General features: G+C 40.7%; 2 protein-coding genes across 3 annotated transcripts in view; one reads left to right on the top strand and one right to left on the bottom strand.

The window, feature by feature from the left end:
- Positions 1 to 630, bottom strand: part of anapc1 (anaphase promoting complex subunit 1) — a 28,180-nt gene extending 27,550 nt beyond the window's left edge. For both annotated transcript variants that reach the window (XM_058058936.2, XM_078787169.1), the window contains exon 1: positions 458 to 630. The gene's annotated coding sequence lies outside the window, so the exon portion shown is untranslated. The remainder of the gene's footprint in view (positions 1 to 457) is intronic.
- Positions 631 to 10,651: 10,021 nt separating this feature from the next.
- vip (vasoactive intestinal peptide) lies at positions 10,652 to 15,449 on the top strand. The gene is made up of 6 exons (XM_058058576.2): positions 10,652 to 10,785; positions 11,533 to 11,640; positions 11,878 to 11,982; positions 12,327 to 12,452; positions 14,712 to 14,823; positions 14,903 to 15,449. Exons 2-6 carry the CDS (start codon positions 11,546 to 11,548, stop codon positions 14,909 to 14,911), a joined length of 447 nt encoding a protein of 148 aa, XP_057914559.1. The 5' UTR covers positions 10,652 to 10,785; positions 11,533 to 11,545; the 3' UTR covers positions 14,912 to 15,449.
- The last annotated feature ends 2,996 nt before the right edge of the window (positions 15,450 to 18,445 follow it).

Genomic DNA, 18,445 nt, shown 5'->3' with positions numbered 1-18,445 from the left:
GTGCAATAAATTTTAATGCCATACTATACACTTTCCATCAGGCTGACTCTGAATAAAAACTGGTGAGGTTTTGACCACATCAATAGTGACCTGCATTGTTAAAAATGGCTGAAAATACTAATGGCCATACGATAATCTTTCAGACTGCTTATACAAGAAACGCTGCTTTTTTTAGCCTCAAGAAAACTCAAAATTAAACCTTAATGTGAACCCAAATGCACCACTGTGCACGTCATAGGAGTCTCAGTACAACAAATTATTCTCCAATTTTTTCGGACATCAAACAAAAAAAAAAAACAAAGGAGCTACGCAATAGGTATGAATGACAATTATTTTAAAATTGCGTTGACACTTCATTCACAACAACTCATGATGCGTTCACGAACTTGCTGCATGCTAACTATGCTAACAGTAGCTTCAGCTATTAAACCAACAGGAAAGCCAATGAGCCACTAACCTGATAATAACGAATATTCTGGCTCTTGTCGCGGAGTCCTGAACTATTGAACGAGTCAGTGAAGTTGTCAGAAGCATAAACAAAAACACACACCGGTGCCCAAAAGATACTGCAGTAAGTTTTCAAATGATCGCGGACATGTTTGCTGTCCCGGCAATCCTCTACTTCCGCCAGTCCACCAATCAGCGACGAGCGTGCTGACGCTTCAACAATGACGTCAAGCAGTCTACCAATAATAGAATTATTTAAACATGTAATTATAGTAAATAAAATAGAACACCAACTCAAATATTTTATTTTGAATACATAAAATAAATTAATAATTAATTAATTAACACAATATTAATAATAATGCCAAATGTCACAAAAAACAAATTATCATTATTCTAATTAGGGATAATATACACTGTACATCAGCTTTTCAAAACTGCAGCAATATTTAAAGAAGCATAATACAATGTATTACTGTATTATTAATGTATTATTATGTAACATTGTGGCCAAAAGTCATTGCAGGAATTTCATGCCATCCACTTTGATGTGCAGGCGTCTGAATAAATGTTGCTTACAGTAAGATAAGGTGCTTATTAAAAACGATACTGGGAGTCAACCCAGGCAATGTGATGTAGGCTCTGTGACCAAACAAAGCGATGTGATCTTCTGAGCTCTTCTGTGTGTGCCAGTGTGTGGGTGGGTGGGTGCACATGACAATAAAAGCCTTATAAATAATTACCACACAGCAGCAAGAATGCTTATCCAAACATAAAAATATGTTCGAAAGAAAACAGCACATACGGTATATTCAATGTGTCTTCACAGATTTGGCTATATAAGGTCGAGAGGATCTTTTTTTTTGCTACTGTTCATCCTCTGACTCACACTTCCTGTGCTGTTTAGTCCATTTCCACTCCGTTTCAGAAGATTTGGCTGCAAGCAGATTTTGACATCTGTGCCGGGCTGCAGCTCCAGTCGCTGTTTTTACATGCGAAAGAAGGGCCAAAAGGCAAAAAAATGGTTGTTTAATGATGTTTTTATTAATATTTCATTAACAGGAGATACCAAAATGAGTAGTAATTGTAATTGCTGAGGTAGATATAGAATTAAATAAACGTACTCCTTTTCATTCATTCATTCATTTTCTACCGCTTATCCTCACGAGGGTCGGGGGGTGCTGGAGCCCATCCCAGCTGGTGGCCAGCCAATCACAGGGCACATATAAACAAACAACCATTCACACTCACATTCATACCTATGGACAATTTGGAGTCGCCAATTAACCTAGCATGTTTTTGGAATGTGGGAGGAAACCGGAGTACCCGGAGAAAACCCACGCATGCACGGGGAGAACATGCAAACTCCACACTGAGATGGCAGAGGGTGGAATTAAACTCTGGTTTCCTAGTTGTGAGGCCTGCGTGCTAACCACTCGACCGCCGTGCAACCTAACATGTTCCAATTGACTCAAATTATATATATATGTTTTTTGACTGCTTACAGTTTGTACGCTGTAAGCTTTCTCCGCAAACACTGAATCCACAAATGAAAGCAAACGTGGAACCAAAAGGGCCTGAAGGTTGTTTAACACATCAGAAAAATTGCTGCCTCTCCGTGAAAACCGGTAAATGGACTTAAGTTTCGGCGTTGCAGCTTCATCATTATTCTGCTTGTTGAGCTCCAGCAGCAGGTTGGTGCTGGAGGTGAGGTCATCCTGCCATAACACATACTTTGATTTCATTATTGGGAGGCTGCTTTGGTATCTCTGAGCAACATGTGCCAGCGGTGACACACCCGAGCTGCCGGAGACACACCAAAACACTCCAAACGCGGCAGAAAAGAAGTGTGCAGCAACACAGGAACCTCCACAGATAGGATGATTTTCAATTAGCACTGCTGCTGTGGAGTATCCCATTTCAGCATAATAACAACATAAGGACAATATCAGAATTGCACAATTAACACATGATGGGAAACAATGATGACTTCCTTTGGAATTATAAATGTTCCATAAATATTCAATTATATACCTTTTTCCCCCACTGTTTTATCATTTTTATGGGCACGGGTTTTATTGGTATTAGACAGCAAGTACAGTATTTCCACACAGTCGTGCAAGGTTTCTGATTGGACAAACTTATACTTCATTGGGATCTCTTTAAGTTGATTATTGCATATTAATTAAGTTACTGTGAATGCAAACACCTTTCAGGGATTCTCTGTTTCACGTGTTTTTAAGTGGTGTTTAAACATTTTAAGAGCATATGAACATTGTGTTCTGCATCCTTTTGGTGTATTAGAGCGGTATAGCCATTCTTTGTTGTATTCCTGTTATTATATTTACTACTGCTACCAAGAGAGAATGTTGTACACTCTTCTGTGTGTTTACGTGCCCGTATGAGTATATTACAACCCGCAGTTGACAACAGACGGCCAAATAAAGCCCCTTTTTTCAAAGGGAGAACCCGCCCATTATGTACTGGCTGTCAATCAATCTCAGTGCCCTCGCTAGCAAACCAGCTAACTGCGTGAGCTGCTTGCTAACTGCTAATAAAGCATGGTAGAAACATTTGTTATGATGCGGAAGCATTTTAACTGCAATAAGACACAAAATGACACATTAGGTAAGGGGTGGGCAAACTATGGCCCGGGGGCCACATCCGGCCCGCCAAGTGTTGAAATACGGCCCGCCCGTTCTTTCCAAAGTATTTCATTGAAACTTAACATACAACCTGGAATCATGGCTTGAGCCAACCTTTTGATGGTTCAGGTATCTTTTTTATCAATTTGGTTATTTGATGTGGTCTGCTGTTTACAAAGTGCTTCTGAGAAAAGGGACACAAGCACATATAGCAGGTTGCATGACACTTTTACAAATGCAAGCAAGTCAAAAAGTTTGCCCACCCCTGCAATAGGTCCGAAACGAACAAATTTTGGTAAATGCGGCATTAAAGTGGCAAAGCGAACTACTTGCCACACGAATCGTAACTTGCATAGCTTCTTTCCAGATGGATAGGGAGGGGAGAAACATAATTATTGCTATAGTTGCCAAAAGGTTTGATTAGCTTGGCGTTAATGCAGAGGATGAGGATGTCTGTCACTTCACCTTCTAAGATGGAAGGATCCTCAAAATGACCAAATGATATTCCTGGAAGAATAGCTATTCTGTGCAAACATGCATTATCATCCATGTTGTCATGCCTCGCACTCATCAGAGTCGCCCTCTGGAGGATTCTTTAATAAGGGGGGCCTTGTTTTTGGCCTGCAGCCTCCTAACCCATCAATTAGACCACCAGAACTCTTGATTGCATCCTGAATTAACTAAATACATAAATACATTTGGCCCGCATTCAGGCCCATGGCAGACATTACGCACAGTGATGCACATGCACACACACACACATTTTTACACTCATTAACTTGCAAAAATTTTCCCATAATGCATTTGGGTCTACCTCACCAGCCCAATCTGATTACATCCTATTTACCCATCGATCTATCTGTTTATCTATCTAGCCTGCATTCACAGTTGCGGTTCAGATCAAAACTTAAAATAAATATTTGGTGCACACATTGGTGTGGTTTGCTTAGCATTCACACCGGTATTTTAAGCGGCAGAGAAAATGGATGGATGGATGGAATTTGGAAGCACTGATTATATTTTGGGGGTGATCCGGATCATGGTTTGATCCAGGAAGTTTTTAAAGGATTCTTTAATATTGTGAGATTTTTGGCATTATACAGAGTCAGGCAAAATGATCTGACACATTTGTAGGTTAAATAAAAGGCAAATAAAGTAAAGAAACAAAAATGTGTCTTCACATATAATGCCATTTTGCTTTGTGTCTTTATAACACCATTGTTTTTAATTTTAAAATTTTTAAAACATAATGAAACAGAATAGCATTATGTACTTTTGGAAAATAAAAACACTTTTGTGTTTCTTTACTTTATTTGCCTTTTATTTAACCTAAAAATGTGTCAGATCATTTTGCCTTATGCACAATGCCACAACAAATGGTCAGAGCACAGGACATATTTCCAACGAGGTCTAGAAAATATTAAATATTGATCCAAAAAATGTAGGGTTATTATTTTGTTGTGAATCACAACATGGTGCTTGGCGGAGGTCTGTGCTCTCCTGTTATATTAAGCAGAAATGCATGATGGTCGATGGCCACAATGTATCCTACCGGACAGCCTCCAAGTTTTGGTGCTATTTTGTGTACTTTGTACTCTAATTATATAAAAGTTATGTAATAAAAGTTGCAAGTCTGTCTCTTAGAGGGGGAAGTGAAGTCGAAAAGTAGCAGGCAGAGTGAAATCTTGCGAGTAATGACATAATGGCGGGTGGAAGCATTCCATCCAGTTGATGCCCCGCGCCATTGTGCCTGCCGCTCCGAAATGTGGCAGTGCACGTCATTAACGTGGTTAGGCTCAGCTGGGCCTTTCTGCCGTGACATGTCAAAATGTCTCTGAAGCCGTTGTGCAGGAATCGAGAGTGCAGAAATGTGATACCTGCTGTGGGGAAAATATTACCAAGACGATTTTTTTTTGGGGGGGGGGGGGGGGGGGGGTAGAAGAGTGCATTTGGTATTATAGCATATAAATGTATTTCTAAATACAGCGATATTATCTGTCTGTACAAATCAAATCATCTTCATTTTCATCTGAAACAGCCGCATGTCATCTTGACTGACCTGCACGGCTGCCACTGAGACCTCCATCATGATGTCAGCAATCGTACGCCGTCAGAGTCGCCATTCTTGGCTCTGCTAATCGGATCATACGGCCCTCAGGAGGCACTGCTCACCGGGGGATTCCCTCTCATGGCGCACCTCTGGCTTAGTAGACTGAACGGCATTCTGTGTTTTTATAAAAGCACACGTGACTTCAAGGTAATTCGACTGCTTTAACTTGTGGGACAAAATTGAGGGAATTTGGTGTGATACATTGTAGTCAACAACTCTAGTCAACATATCTCTTGTGGTGTTGGATACATTCATTCATTTTGTACCGCTTCCTCACAAGGGTCGTAGGGGTGCTGGAGCTTAGCTCAGCTGTCTTCGGGCGAGAGGTGGTGTACACCCTTGTACACCCATACATTTTAGCAGACAAAAATGATAATAAAATATTAATATAAGGAAAATGTTGAAGTGTAATACTGTGAGGAAATATTGTTATCCATCTATTTTTTATGCCGCTTATCCTTACTAGGGTCGTGAGTATGCTGGAGCCTATCCCAGCCGTCTTCAGGCGGGGTACACCCTGCACTGGTGGCCAGCCAATCACAGGGCACATATAGACAAACAACCATTCACACTCACATTCATACCTATGGACAATTTGGAGTCGCCAATTAACCTAGCATGTTTTTGGAATGTGGGAGGAAACTGGAGTACCCGGAGAAAACCGGGATATGGCCGAGGGAGATGGCCGAGGGTGGAATTGAACTCGGGTCTCCTAGCTGTGAGGCCTGCACGCTAACCACTTGACAACGTGCAGCCTGTGTTGGATACAGCATTTTTTAAATATTGTTTTTCAAAAATCAAATACCAATATTACATTTTTAAGATGATATCGGGCTGAAAATTATCAGACATCCCTAATCGTAATCATATTCGTCTTCAAAAAGGTTGTTCACTATAAAATGTTTGCGACATAAGAGGTAGCCTTCTACATATATAGGTGGCATCAAACAGAGCAACATACTTGCTCACGGTGCAACAAAATGAAAACACAACACACCCACACCAAGTTAACGCATCAAATAAATCAATCAACAACTAACAATAATACTTAAAACTGTTATTTCCAAATGCCCACAAAGCATGCTGGGTAGTCCAGAGCAATAAAACATTGGCTGTAAAGAGTATGGCGACTCCTCCTTGTTTACTTCTCTGTCGGCCTCCTCAACATATTTTGCAGTCTAGCAAAGACGCGACCAAGGGAGAAAGAAGCTACCCAGCATGCCTTGCGGCAGGAATATACGGGTATATTTGGCCAACTCCAGTGGGCCACAATAGCACTGCAAGGCAGCTAAGGAATTAGGAAATGCCTCGATGAGCCGGATTAAGACGCGTGGTGGGCAAGAAGAGGCCCACGGGCCGCAGTTTGCCCACCCTTGATGTAGGGGCACATCAGAGGCAATATCATGTCCACGAGGCAGGACCTGTGTCTTTCTTGGAACTTCAAAAGTGAGCATTTCAGCGTGGAGCAACCAAGTGAGGCAGTGACACTTATTACTGTTAAAAAAAACAATAATGGCGACATTTTACAGAAGACAGGCTGTCCTAATCCAACGAACACATCCAAACGTGTCTTGTTCCTGGTCTAAAGGAACGTTTCCCTCCATGCGAACATTCCATCAACATCAAGACAATAATGCTTGCTTCCTCTTCCTGGCGGCTTCTGTCTCCAGTCACTCCTGTCAATTAGAGCGGCCCGTTCTCTGGAGGACTTGGCCCCTAATCTACTTTCTCTCTGGACTGATCACATTACTTTTCATATGGTGCCATCATGGTTTGAAAGGATGAAGATAGCTTGGATGGAAGGAGGTGTGTGCAGTCCGGAGTGACTGGTGGCCTGCTGACTGTGAGAAGACACCAAAAGACGAGTCTGACGTGATGTGTTGTCATCTTGGAATGTGTTGTATTTACAACATGAAAACAGCTTTCATTCGATGACCACAACGTGATAGAAAAAACGGCCAGAAAAATCCAAAGATGACGCCCGTACAAATAAAAAAGTCATTTAAGCCAGCCTGCTTCCAAGCAATGATGAGATGCCTTTGAGCAAGGCATTGCACATTGCAGAAATGCATGTCTTTTTGTGTTGTTCATTCAAGTCAATATAAACAGTTTTACATAGGAAATAATGTCAAATGAATTCATCTGTTCCGAGGTCAAACTGTCCCCATCTTTAGGAACTAACTGATCCATCCATTCTTTATGCCGCTTGTCCTCACTAGGGTTGTAATGGTGTGCTGGAGCCTATCCCAGTTGACTCTGGGCAAGAGGCGGGGTACACCCTGGAGGGTGTACACTCACGTATGTACAAACATGTTTTGGGAATGTGGGAGGAAATTGGGAGAACATGCAAACGCCGCAAAGAGATGCCCAAATGGAGATTTGAACCCAGATCTTCTTGATTGTGTGACCAACATGACAACCACTAAGCAACCATGCGGCCCCTAACTGATCCATCCAGTGCGAAATAACAAATTTCCCAGGGTTGCGATCAAACCCGCACCCTCTTCCTTAAAGGGCAGCAGCTGTACCATGACACCAGCAAAACAGGTGAATTCTTCCAATTTATGACTGCTGTATCATATATTAATCATCCCCTTTTTTCCACTCCACTTGGGGCTCTATGCGTCATGCCACCTTGGTGCCTTTGCGGAGAATTGCGCAAAACGAGGCCCCCATGGATGGCGGGGCCCTCCGCACAGCGTGTGTTCTGTATGTAAGAAGGGTTGAGATCACAAAACAATGCAAAACACTCTTGTGGAGATGGTGTCTCATGAGAGTCACTCAGGTGACGACGGTTTGGATGATCAGAAACCTAAAGACATCCACCATTATCCACTTTTCAGCCTTAATGATGGCCTCACAGCTAGGAGACTCGAGTTCAATTCCACCCTCGGCCATCTCTGTGTGGAGTTTGCATGTTCTCCCCGTGCATGCGTGGGTTTTCTCCGGGTACTCCGGTTTCCTCCCACATTCCAAAAACATGCTAGGTTAATTGGTGACTCCAAATTGTCCATAGGTATGAATGTGAGTGTGAATGGTTGTTTGTCTATATGTGCCCTGGGATTGGCTGGTGACCAGTCCAGGGTGTAGCCTCGACCGAAGACAGCTGGGATAGGTTCCAGCACCCCCTGAGTAGTGCTTTTTGACCACAGCAAGTGAACAAATTTAGTGGTGTTGTGGAGAAGGGGTTGGATTAAATGAGCTCGACTTCTTCCTACTCCTTTCAGTGTAGGGGTAAACATGAGATAAACTAAAAGCAACCTTGCTGCTCTGTTTAGTAGAGAAATAGCACGAATGGGAAGCATGCAATATGCTGGACTATAAAATGAGCAAATGAGTTTTGTTCATATTTTAAGTGTCTGAATGGAGTGAATGTAATGCTTTTTTGTTGTACCTTTTTTCCCCACTTTTTACCTTTTTGCGTAAGTCATGTTAAAGCCAATCATGTGCTTTTTTTTTTTTTTTTACCCTCGCTCTTCCTCTCCAGCGATATTGGCTAAATGCTTCACATGGATGGCGGCGAAGGCTGACGTCACTTCTAATAGACCGAGTTGTTGCCATCACAGACCCGTCGGGGACACTGTGGGTGGATTCTGCCCCGTGTGGCATTCTTTTGTCCCAGCTCCACAGCATCCTGAAATAGACAAAAGCAAGACGGATGGAATTGTGCCTATTTCAAGTGATAATCTGCAAGATCCAGTGTGCTGTGTGTGTGTGTGTGTGTGTGTGTGTGTGTGTGTGTGTTGTGTGTTGCGTCTGAGGCGCTGGCACCATATGGATGCACACAAACAATAGGCCACACACACTTACAGACAGCAGTGGTGGAATTAAGTATGCAAACGGTGGCAATACAATGGAAAAGTCGCATAAAAGTAGGCTTTGTTTTTGCAGAAATGCGACATTGAAATGGTCAGCCCTATTTTTATGTATGAAAACTGCACATGCTCCAATACAAGATCCAAGATGCCTTTATAAAGAAATACTCCTTAGTAATCCCTCAGGCAAAGACTAGATTCATTTGTGATCATCTTGAAGCGACCATCACAACATCACATCTCTTTGATAGCACTCCAAAAGATTTAAAGCTCATGCAATATTCACCCTTTACAAAAAAAAACACCTACAATATTAACAGTCCTACCAATTCTTTGAGCATATTTCAATATTTATGATGAATTTATAGGATTTTTACTTTATCGCATTATGCAAAAACATCTTACACCTGGCGCATTCCGTAGTTTGAGCCACATCTAAACAGGTCACTGCCTCCCAGAAAATACAAATGGTTGAGCCCAGTTTGACGGCTCCATAAACCAGGAAGTAGCATGCTAAAAAAGTAGGCTAAAAAAATAACTTTTCTTTTTTTTTTAAGTCACAATAAAAGATTATGACCTACAATCAATAATACGTAGTATGGTTCTCTTGTAGTATAATCCTCAATAAACCAAGAAATAGGATGCTAGTGTACTGTATGGACAGAAACTCTGTACTGCATGATTATTTCATGTGTGTCAGATTTGTTTAGTTTTTTTTGCTGTTTATGTCACAATATAACTTTAGCCTCTGCCCTGGAATGAAAAATGGTATGGTCCTGTTGCCCTTGTTATCCTCTGTGCACCAGGAAGTAGCATGCTAGCTAACACACAGCATCAGGAAGTAGCATGCTAGCTAACACACAGCATCAGGAAGTAACATGCTAGCTAACATACAGCATCAGGAAGTAACATGCTAGCTAACATACAGCATCAGGAAGTAACATGCTAGCTAACATACAGCATCAGGAAGTAACATGCTAGCTAACATACAGCATCAGGAAGTAACATGCTAGCTAACATACAGCATCAGGAAGTAACATGCTAGCTAACACACAGCATCAGGAAGTCACTTTTAAAACTTATAGTTATGACTTTCCTGTCTCATAATTATGATTTTAATCTAATTACTTCTAGTACTTTTCATCGAATAATTTCCATTTTATCTCATAATTTGGACTTTTTATCTCATTATTGGCTTTTATCTCATAGGTGTGACCTTTTATATCATAATTTCTACTTTCTTTCTCATAATTATGACTTTTTCCTCACAATTTTGACTTTTTATCTCATAATTATGACTTTATTTCTCATAATCTTGACTTTTCATTTCATAATTATGACTTATATCTCATAATTTTTACTTTTTATCCGATAATCATGACTTTTTAGCTCGTAATTTTAAACCAGGATTATGACATTCCATTGCAGTATTTTTTTTCTTCTTCTTTCTTTGGCGGAAACGCTTTTTCATATGAAGATGTCCAGAATGGATCATTCATTAGTCACACGATTAATTAAAAAGGAACTAGTTAATTTGTCCATGGGCAAAGTATGTGTGTGAGTGAGAGAGCTGCGGTGACGGCAGCACTGACCTACTGACGTCTCATTCCATCCCGAGGGTCCGTTGGGGGGGTGGGGGGGTGGGCAGTGCAGGTGTATAAAAGAGCTGAGAGGCGCGCAAAGAGAGTCAACATCATCATCACAACGAGGAAAGACCACCAGCACAGCGGGACTGCAGCGTATTTACGACACTTTCTTTAGAGCACAAGTAAGAGCTTTTATGTCAATCATATTTTGGGTTTTTGTTTCTGTTCCATGACTTGGTGCGACGCTGCGTCCACGGGGTTGGCCGCCTTTGCTACTTTGCTCTTTTTTACGCACCTCTGCTGCGCTGTAAGAGTGAAGCATTCTTCGGTTATAAAATAGAGAATCTTAGGTTGTTTAAGTTAATCGTGGCGTTAAAGTCATTGCGATATGCGTTCCTGGGGAAAAAACACTCGGTAAACTCGGCTCTGTGCGTAATTACGCATTGGTTTCGTTAGAGTTACTGTCTTTTAATTGCAAATTGGGTGCTTTTTGTTGGTCGTTCTGCTTTGGCTAAAATGTATTTAGCTCATTTGTGGTTGAAAAGCAATTTTAGCGATGTCCAAAATAAATCAAAAGCTGTTATTGTAAAAGCTGTAGCTGTAAAAAATGCTCAGTTTGTATTTGTTTTGTTTTTCGGGGGTTAGGGGTGTCAAGAAATGAAAAAAAATCATAACTAAATCAAACTATTTATATTTTAAGAGCAACAATGCATAAAATCACTTCCAAGCCTCATTTGGGTTATGTCATGTGCGCAATTACGCATGAAGTATGAATTTTTTTCAGTGTACCAGCAAATACTTTTCAATACAGTTGCATGAGATTGTGTGTATGTTTATAGTTATTTGGATTTAGATTCAAACAGGGAATGATGGAAATTCCATTTAGGATAATTAAGGGGAGAATTAACTCCCCCCTCCCTCTTACACAGGTGGTGTAAAGAGATGTCACAACGGGGTGGCCACCAGCTTCTTCTCCTCTTTGCCCTCTTCAGCGTACTCTACTCCAGGACTCTAAGTCTGCCATACACGTCTCTGAGGTGCTTTTATTCATCATCATTTGTCTTTAAAGTAAATGCTATATTTGTTATATATATGTTGTCATGGATAAAGGCCAATTTTGTCTTTTCATAAAGGGCAAAATTACAAATGATCCTGACTGATCCTTTCTTAATTTGATTTACTGAAGCATTTTTAACATGATAAGATAACGTTAATGTCATGATAAGATAACGTTAATGTCATGTCATATTATTTTTTTGAATGCCGGGCTGCAGACAAACGAGACACGCTGACGGTCTTTTCACCAGCGGCTACAGCAAACTCCTGGGTCAGCTCTCGGCGAGAAGATACCTTGAGTCTCTGATTGGAAAACGAGTCAGGTAATAAGGTGGATGTTGGTGTGTCACTAAAAAAAAAAAAAAAATACCACACAAGAACATTATAGTGTGCCTATGCCTAAAGTATCAAGTTAGTGTATACACACATGTATAAACGTGACAACACTATAGCATCAATATGTGTGATGGCCCCATGCAGTGACATTTGCAATGACAAGACCTGACTTGCCTGATGATGCATTTTGTAGTTGACTAAACATTTTTTCTAAAGGTTAAGTGATGCCATAAGTGCTTCCATGCATGGGGAGCAAGGGGGTGGCGGGGGTGGGAGAATGGCAGATTGTCATTGGTCGTCTATTACATGTCACTTCTTTTCGCCCGTGCAGTGACGAGCTGATGGACGAGCGAGTGAAGCGCCACTCGGACGCCGTCTTCACAGACAACTACAGCCGCTTCCGCAAACAGATGGCCGTCAAGAAATACCTGAACTCGGTCTTGACAGGGAAGAGGAGGTAAGGGGGGGGGGGGCTTTTTCCATCCCATCTCGCTTGAATTATTTTAACTTAGAATTCATATAGCGCTTTTGAAGGCACACAGAGCGCTTCACAATGTAGTCAACCCATTATTCATTCACTGCTGCCCTGTGTAGTCTCACGGAAACATGGCTGCCTCGGGCCTCTCCGACTACCACCAAATATTTTTAACACCAGGGTGGGCAGCACTGGAGGCACGGTGGGTAAAACAATGTAACAACAGTGATTGGGTGGAGGGAGCAAGGATTGAACCAACAACCCTCCGGTTTTTGGATGCTCTGCTCTAACCCCTGAGCCACTGCCGCCCCAAGTCACTTAACAATAAGGTACACAAAAATAGAGTGGTTACTGAGGAACTAATGACTAAGGCACATACATTTAGAGTAGTTACTGGGGAACTATGGAAGAACTAATGAGGAATTAATGACTAAGGCACATCATTTAGAATAGTTACTGAAGAACTAATGATGAAGTCATGAGTACAGTTGTGACCGAGGAACTAAGGCACATACATATAGAGTAGTTACTGAGGAACTAATGAAGAACTAATGAGGAACTAATGAATAAGGCACATAGTACGTTTAGAGTAGTTACTGAAGAACTAATGAGGAACTCATGAGTACCCATGTGACCGAAGAACTAAGGTACAGACATATAGAGTAGTTACTGAGGAACTAATGAAGAACTAATGAGGAACTAATGAATAAGGCACATAGTACGTTTAGAGTAGTTACTGAAGAACTAATGAGGAACTCATGAGTACCCATGTGACCGAAGAACTAAGGTACAGACATATAGAGTAGTTACTGAGGAACTAATGAAGAACTAATGAGGAACTAATGACTAATGAATAAGGCACATACGTTTAGAGTAGTTACTGAAGAACTAATGAGGAACTCATGAGTACCCATGTGACCGAAGAACTAAGGTACAGACATATTGAGTAGTTACTGAGGAACTAATGAAGAACGAATGAGGAACTAATGACTAATGACAAAGGCACATACGTTTAGAGTAGTTACTGAATAACTAACAAGGAACTAATTTGTACAGTTGTGAACGAGGATCTAAGACACATGCATATAGAGTGGTTACTGAGGAACTAATGACTAAGGCATCTACGTTTAGAGTAGTTACTGAAGAACTCATGAGGAACTCGTGAGTACAGATGTGACCGAGGACCTAAGGCACATACATATAGAGTAGTTACTGAGGAACTAATGGCAAAGGCACATACGTTTAGAGTGGTTACTGAAGAACTAATGAGGAACTCATGAGTACAGTAGTGACTAAGGAACTAAGGCACATAAATTTAGAGTTGTTACTGGGGAACTATTGAAGCACTAATGAGGAATTAATGAATTAAAGGCACATACACTTAGAGTAGTTACAGAGGTAAAAGAACATACGTTTTGAGTATTTACTGAATAATAATGAGTATAGTAGTTACTTAGGAACTAATAAGTAGTGGTTCGAGTAAGATAGGTCAGTTTCTTATTAGCTGCTATAATTTTGTGTACCTTATTGTAAAGTGTTAGCACATTCTGTTAGCAAAACATTAGCATCTGAGGTTGTAGGGATTGATGAAATCTTAATGTCCCCGTTGCTTTGCGCTCCAGGCCAATAGGAGGCAGCATAGTGGGCACGACCCATTGCTGTTAACACGCAAAAGCTACGAAATTGATATTACCGTGGCAGCTTTTGCCCGGTAAATTAAAAACAAATTGATCAACCCAGTTGATGAAGATTCTAGAGCAGGGGTAGGGAACCTATGGCTCGGGGGCCACATGTGGCTCTTTTGATGACTGCTTCTGGCTCTCAGACATTTCTTAATAGGATTTATTTGTTTAACTGACATTTTCAAGAAAATCATTACAGGCATTTAAAAAAATGTTCAAAAATATGAAAGGTTTTCAATTCCATGCATCCATTTTCTATCGCAATACGGTCAGACACCAAAACTAGATAATCGACATTTCTTTTGCAAAATCCTGCTTGCTTGATTTGGGTACATTTACTGTGCCTTGTCTACCGGTTAATCCATGTTTTGGGGCCAACAATGCAGTATGCATGCCAGGTCAGTCCATGGTGATGGTCAGTCCATGGCCCTTATTGTATTAAAGAAAGACCAATCCGGCACCCTAAAAGATAACACCATCATTCAAGATGATCTAAACCATCTGAAGAAGCTGAAATGGGACATTAAGTCACCTCCCTCCTCTGATTCTCTGCAAACAGTCTAGAAAATCCTGGAACGAGCGACCAGGAAGAGTCCAGGGAAGAGCCTGACACCTTCCAGGAGACCTACGACGACATCAACGTCGATCACCTGCTAAATAACTTCCAGCTGGTACGCATGCGCACAATGCCATCACTGACTTTTTCAGAGTTCGATTTTCATTTTTTGCCTTATGTGGGTTTTCTCGCAGCCGCTTTGAGGAGAGGTCCGATCCGGAGTCATTGTGGTGAAACCATCCGTTCCAGCAACAACACAGCATTCACCCAAAGATCTAAACAAGCAAGGCTGACGTCTTCTTCAGTGTGGTTCTAATCTACCGTAGTTGTGTACACTTCTCGTCTCTAATTGATGACTCCACATTAACACCAACTAATTTGGCCTTTTTCCAAAGCCTTGACTAGAAGTAGCTTTTAATCTATTCTTCAGGAAATACATACTGAAAAAAACAGTCATTAGAACCTCATATTAGGAACCTAAGTACGGACAATAAACCCAAACTATGGTCTGCGACCATAAAAAACGCAAACCAACCAAACAGTTTTCGAGAATCCCAGCCAAACGGATGAAGAGGAGCGCCTTTGAAATGGACCCGGATGCATATAATTACTTTATACTACTCGACTTGTAGAGAAAACAAAGTCCTACCAGTGCATGGACCTGCCTTTAGCGCATAATAGTGACGATGTATGTACACCACTCACCAAATAAAAGATGTTGGTTTTATTTTTCAAAGCTGAGTGATGTCTTGTCTGGCTGATTGTCTTTAAAAAAAAATCTAATAACATTACATGTTGAGCAACCATTTATTGTGGTAGTCATTAAAAAGGAATATTACAGTAGTGTGTTATGGTCTCACTGTAAAAGACAAAGTCAAAATATTATCAGAAAAAAACACTATAAGTTTATTAAAGTGTTAAAATCAAAGGAAAACGTTTGAACTTTTACTGGAATGAAGTGTTAATATTATCTGAAAAAAAATTCTTGAAAAAGAAGAATATAATGTAACTTTACAGAAAAAGTGTCAATATTATGAGTTTTTTAAAAAGTATTTAAATGTAATATTACAAGAATAAAATGTTAATATATATCACAACATAATTGTCATGTAAATAAAAATTTTTGAAAATAAGTGAGTACATTTTAGCAGAAAATGCTTCATATTTCAAGGAAATTAGTTTTTTAAAAAGCTGTAATATTACGTGAATAAAATGCATATAAAACAAAGCAAAACTCGAAGAATACATTTTAGCAGACAAAAATGATAATAAAATATTAATATAAGGAAAATGTTGAAGTGTAATACTGTGAGGAAATATTGTTATCCATCTATTTTTTATGCCGCTTATCCTTACAAGGGTCGTGGGTATGCTGGAGCCTATCCCAGCCGTCTTCAGACGGGGTCCACCCTGGACTGGTGGCCAGCCAATCACAGGGCACATATAGACAAACAACCATTCACACTCACATTCATACCTATGGACAATTTGGAGTCGCCAATTAACCTAGCATGTTTTTGGAATGTGGGAGGAAACCAGAGTACCTGGAGAAAACCCACACACACAAAACTCCACACAGAGATGCCCAAGCAGAGAATTGAACCCAGGTCTTACCTTGGCCTGAAAAATTAATATGAGATGGCTAAAGTGTGAATATGTTTACAATTGAAGTTGCATGCAAGTCACAACAAATAATATTCTAATATCGTACTTACCTCTCATGTTGGCAAATGAGGTAATAATGTAAAGAACAACCACAGCTCCATTTATGAAAACATTTCAATTTAGATGTAAAGCAAGCATAACCAACTAATAATTATTCTGTGTGTGTGTGTGCTGTGACTCACTTTGTTTAAAAGTGTCACATGGAAGCGGATATTTGACTCATAAATGTCAACAAGGAATGTTCTGGAGGGCTAGGACGCTGACTTGACTTAATAATTGGGAGGCGAGGTGTCCCTCTTTAGTACGCACGACAGATTTTGCTGACTCGGCAAAGCCATCTGCGTAGTTTGTGATGGTTTGCGTTGAAACGCAGGATGCAGTCACGCCATAGCAGGCAAGTTGTTGTAAGCTGCAATGACCTCAGGCTGCGTTAGTGCATATTTGTATTGTTTCAATGAAGCCAACACCAAATGTGTTTGTATTGTTGCCAGAATAGAAGATTATTCTGCAGATTATTATAAAAGTGCATGTTTACTTTCCTACATTAACATTTGAAACCATTATCCTGCATGCGTATGTTTGTATGTGCACATTTTCAATGGAGTCTGGTGTTCAATGCCATGAGAAACACAACACCCGCGTATATGATGTGTGAGTGAGTGTGTGTGTGTGTGTGTGTGTTTGTGTGTCCACTCTTCAGGACATATGTGATTACTGTCTGCTTTGTAGAGAGGCTTCACTCATTAACTCTCATCACTGATGATCTTAATGGACCAAACAGGGCAAAAATAGACAGACAGAGAGGGGGGGCTTGAGCCTTTCAACACCAGGCTACGCTCTGTGTGTGTGTGTGTGTGTGTGTGTGTGTGTGATTGCACCGACAGTACAGCACATGCCTTTTTCTCCTAGTTTCATAAACACGCCTGCCATCTTTGACGTTTGGATGCGCTTTGTGATGACGAGTCAACACAATCATGTTGAGTTTGGAGGTTGCACTTCAGACCACGCAGTTGTACCTAATGAAGTGTCTAGCACACAGTACGATACACACTGTCCCTATATACATATTAAGCCCCCCCCCCCTTTTTGCATGTTTGTAACACTTAAATAAGTTTAAATATTAGTCAATGACAAGACAAATGAAGGCAAAATGCTGTTTTTAAAAAGGAGAACAAAAATCCAAGAGCTCTGTGTGAAAAAACATAACTCGGATTAATTAAGATTGATAAGTCTGGAAAAGCTTATGAAGTCATTTCAAGCTTCGAGACTCCAGCAAACCACAGTGAGAGCCATTATCCACAAATGGTGAAAACATAGCAAAAACAGCGGTGAACCTTCCCAAGAGTGGCCGGCCGACCAAAATGACCCCACAGAGTGCAGCAACAACTCACCACAAGAGGTCACAAAAGACCCCACAATAACGTCCTAAGAACTGCAGGCCTTACTTGCCTCAGTTAAGGTCAGTGTTCATGACTCCATCATAGGAAAGACCACTGCTGAACAAAAAGAACATTAAGGACCGTTCCAATTTTGCCAGAGAACATTTTGGTGATCCCAAAGATTTTTTGGTCTGACAAGACAAAAGTTTAAATTTTTGGAAGGTGTGTGTCCCATTACACCTGGTGTAAAAGTAACCCCACATTTCAGAAAAAAAGAATACCAACAGTAAAATATGGTGGTGGTAGTGTGATGACCTGGGTCTGTTTTGCTGCTTCAGGACCTGGAAGACTTGCCTAGAAAATGGAACCATGAATTATTATATAGGTTTGGATTTTTCCACACCACGATTTCTGCCCACCAAATCAGGCTTTGCTACATATCTTATGTTCAGGTTCATCAAGCAGGATGTTGCTGTTAAAATGTGAGTGTGATGTCAGCACTGTAGCTCACATAGCTATGCTAGTGTTGCCAGTGTTTGTGAATTTCTCATCTAAAAAGGTTTCTGTTTGAGTGTTGGAAGTTTGGGGCAATACTCATCATTAGTACACATTCACACACACACACACACACACACACACAGAAGACTGAGTGTGTGTGTGTCAGTGCGGCAGGTGATCAATAACGCCGCCAGA

This window comes from Doryrhamphus excisus, linkage group LG20 (assembly GCF_037039965.1).
Source record: "Doryrhamphus excisus strain RoL-2023G ecotype Guam linkage group LG20, RoL_Dexc_Guam_v1.1, whole genome shotgun sequence".
Classification (NCBI taxonomy): Eukaryota; Metazoa; Chordata; class Actinopteri; order Syngnathiformes; family Syngnathidae; genus Doryrhamphus; species Doryrhamphus excisus.
This window is presented reverse-complemented; position numbering and strand designations above follow the sequence as displayed.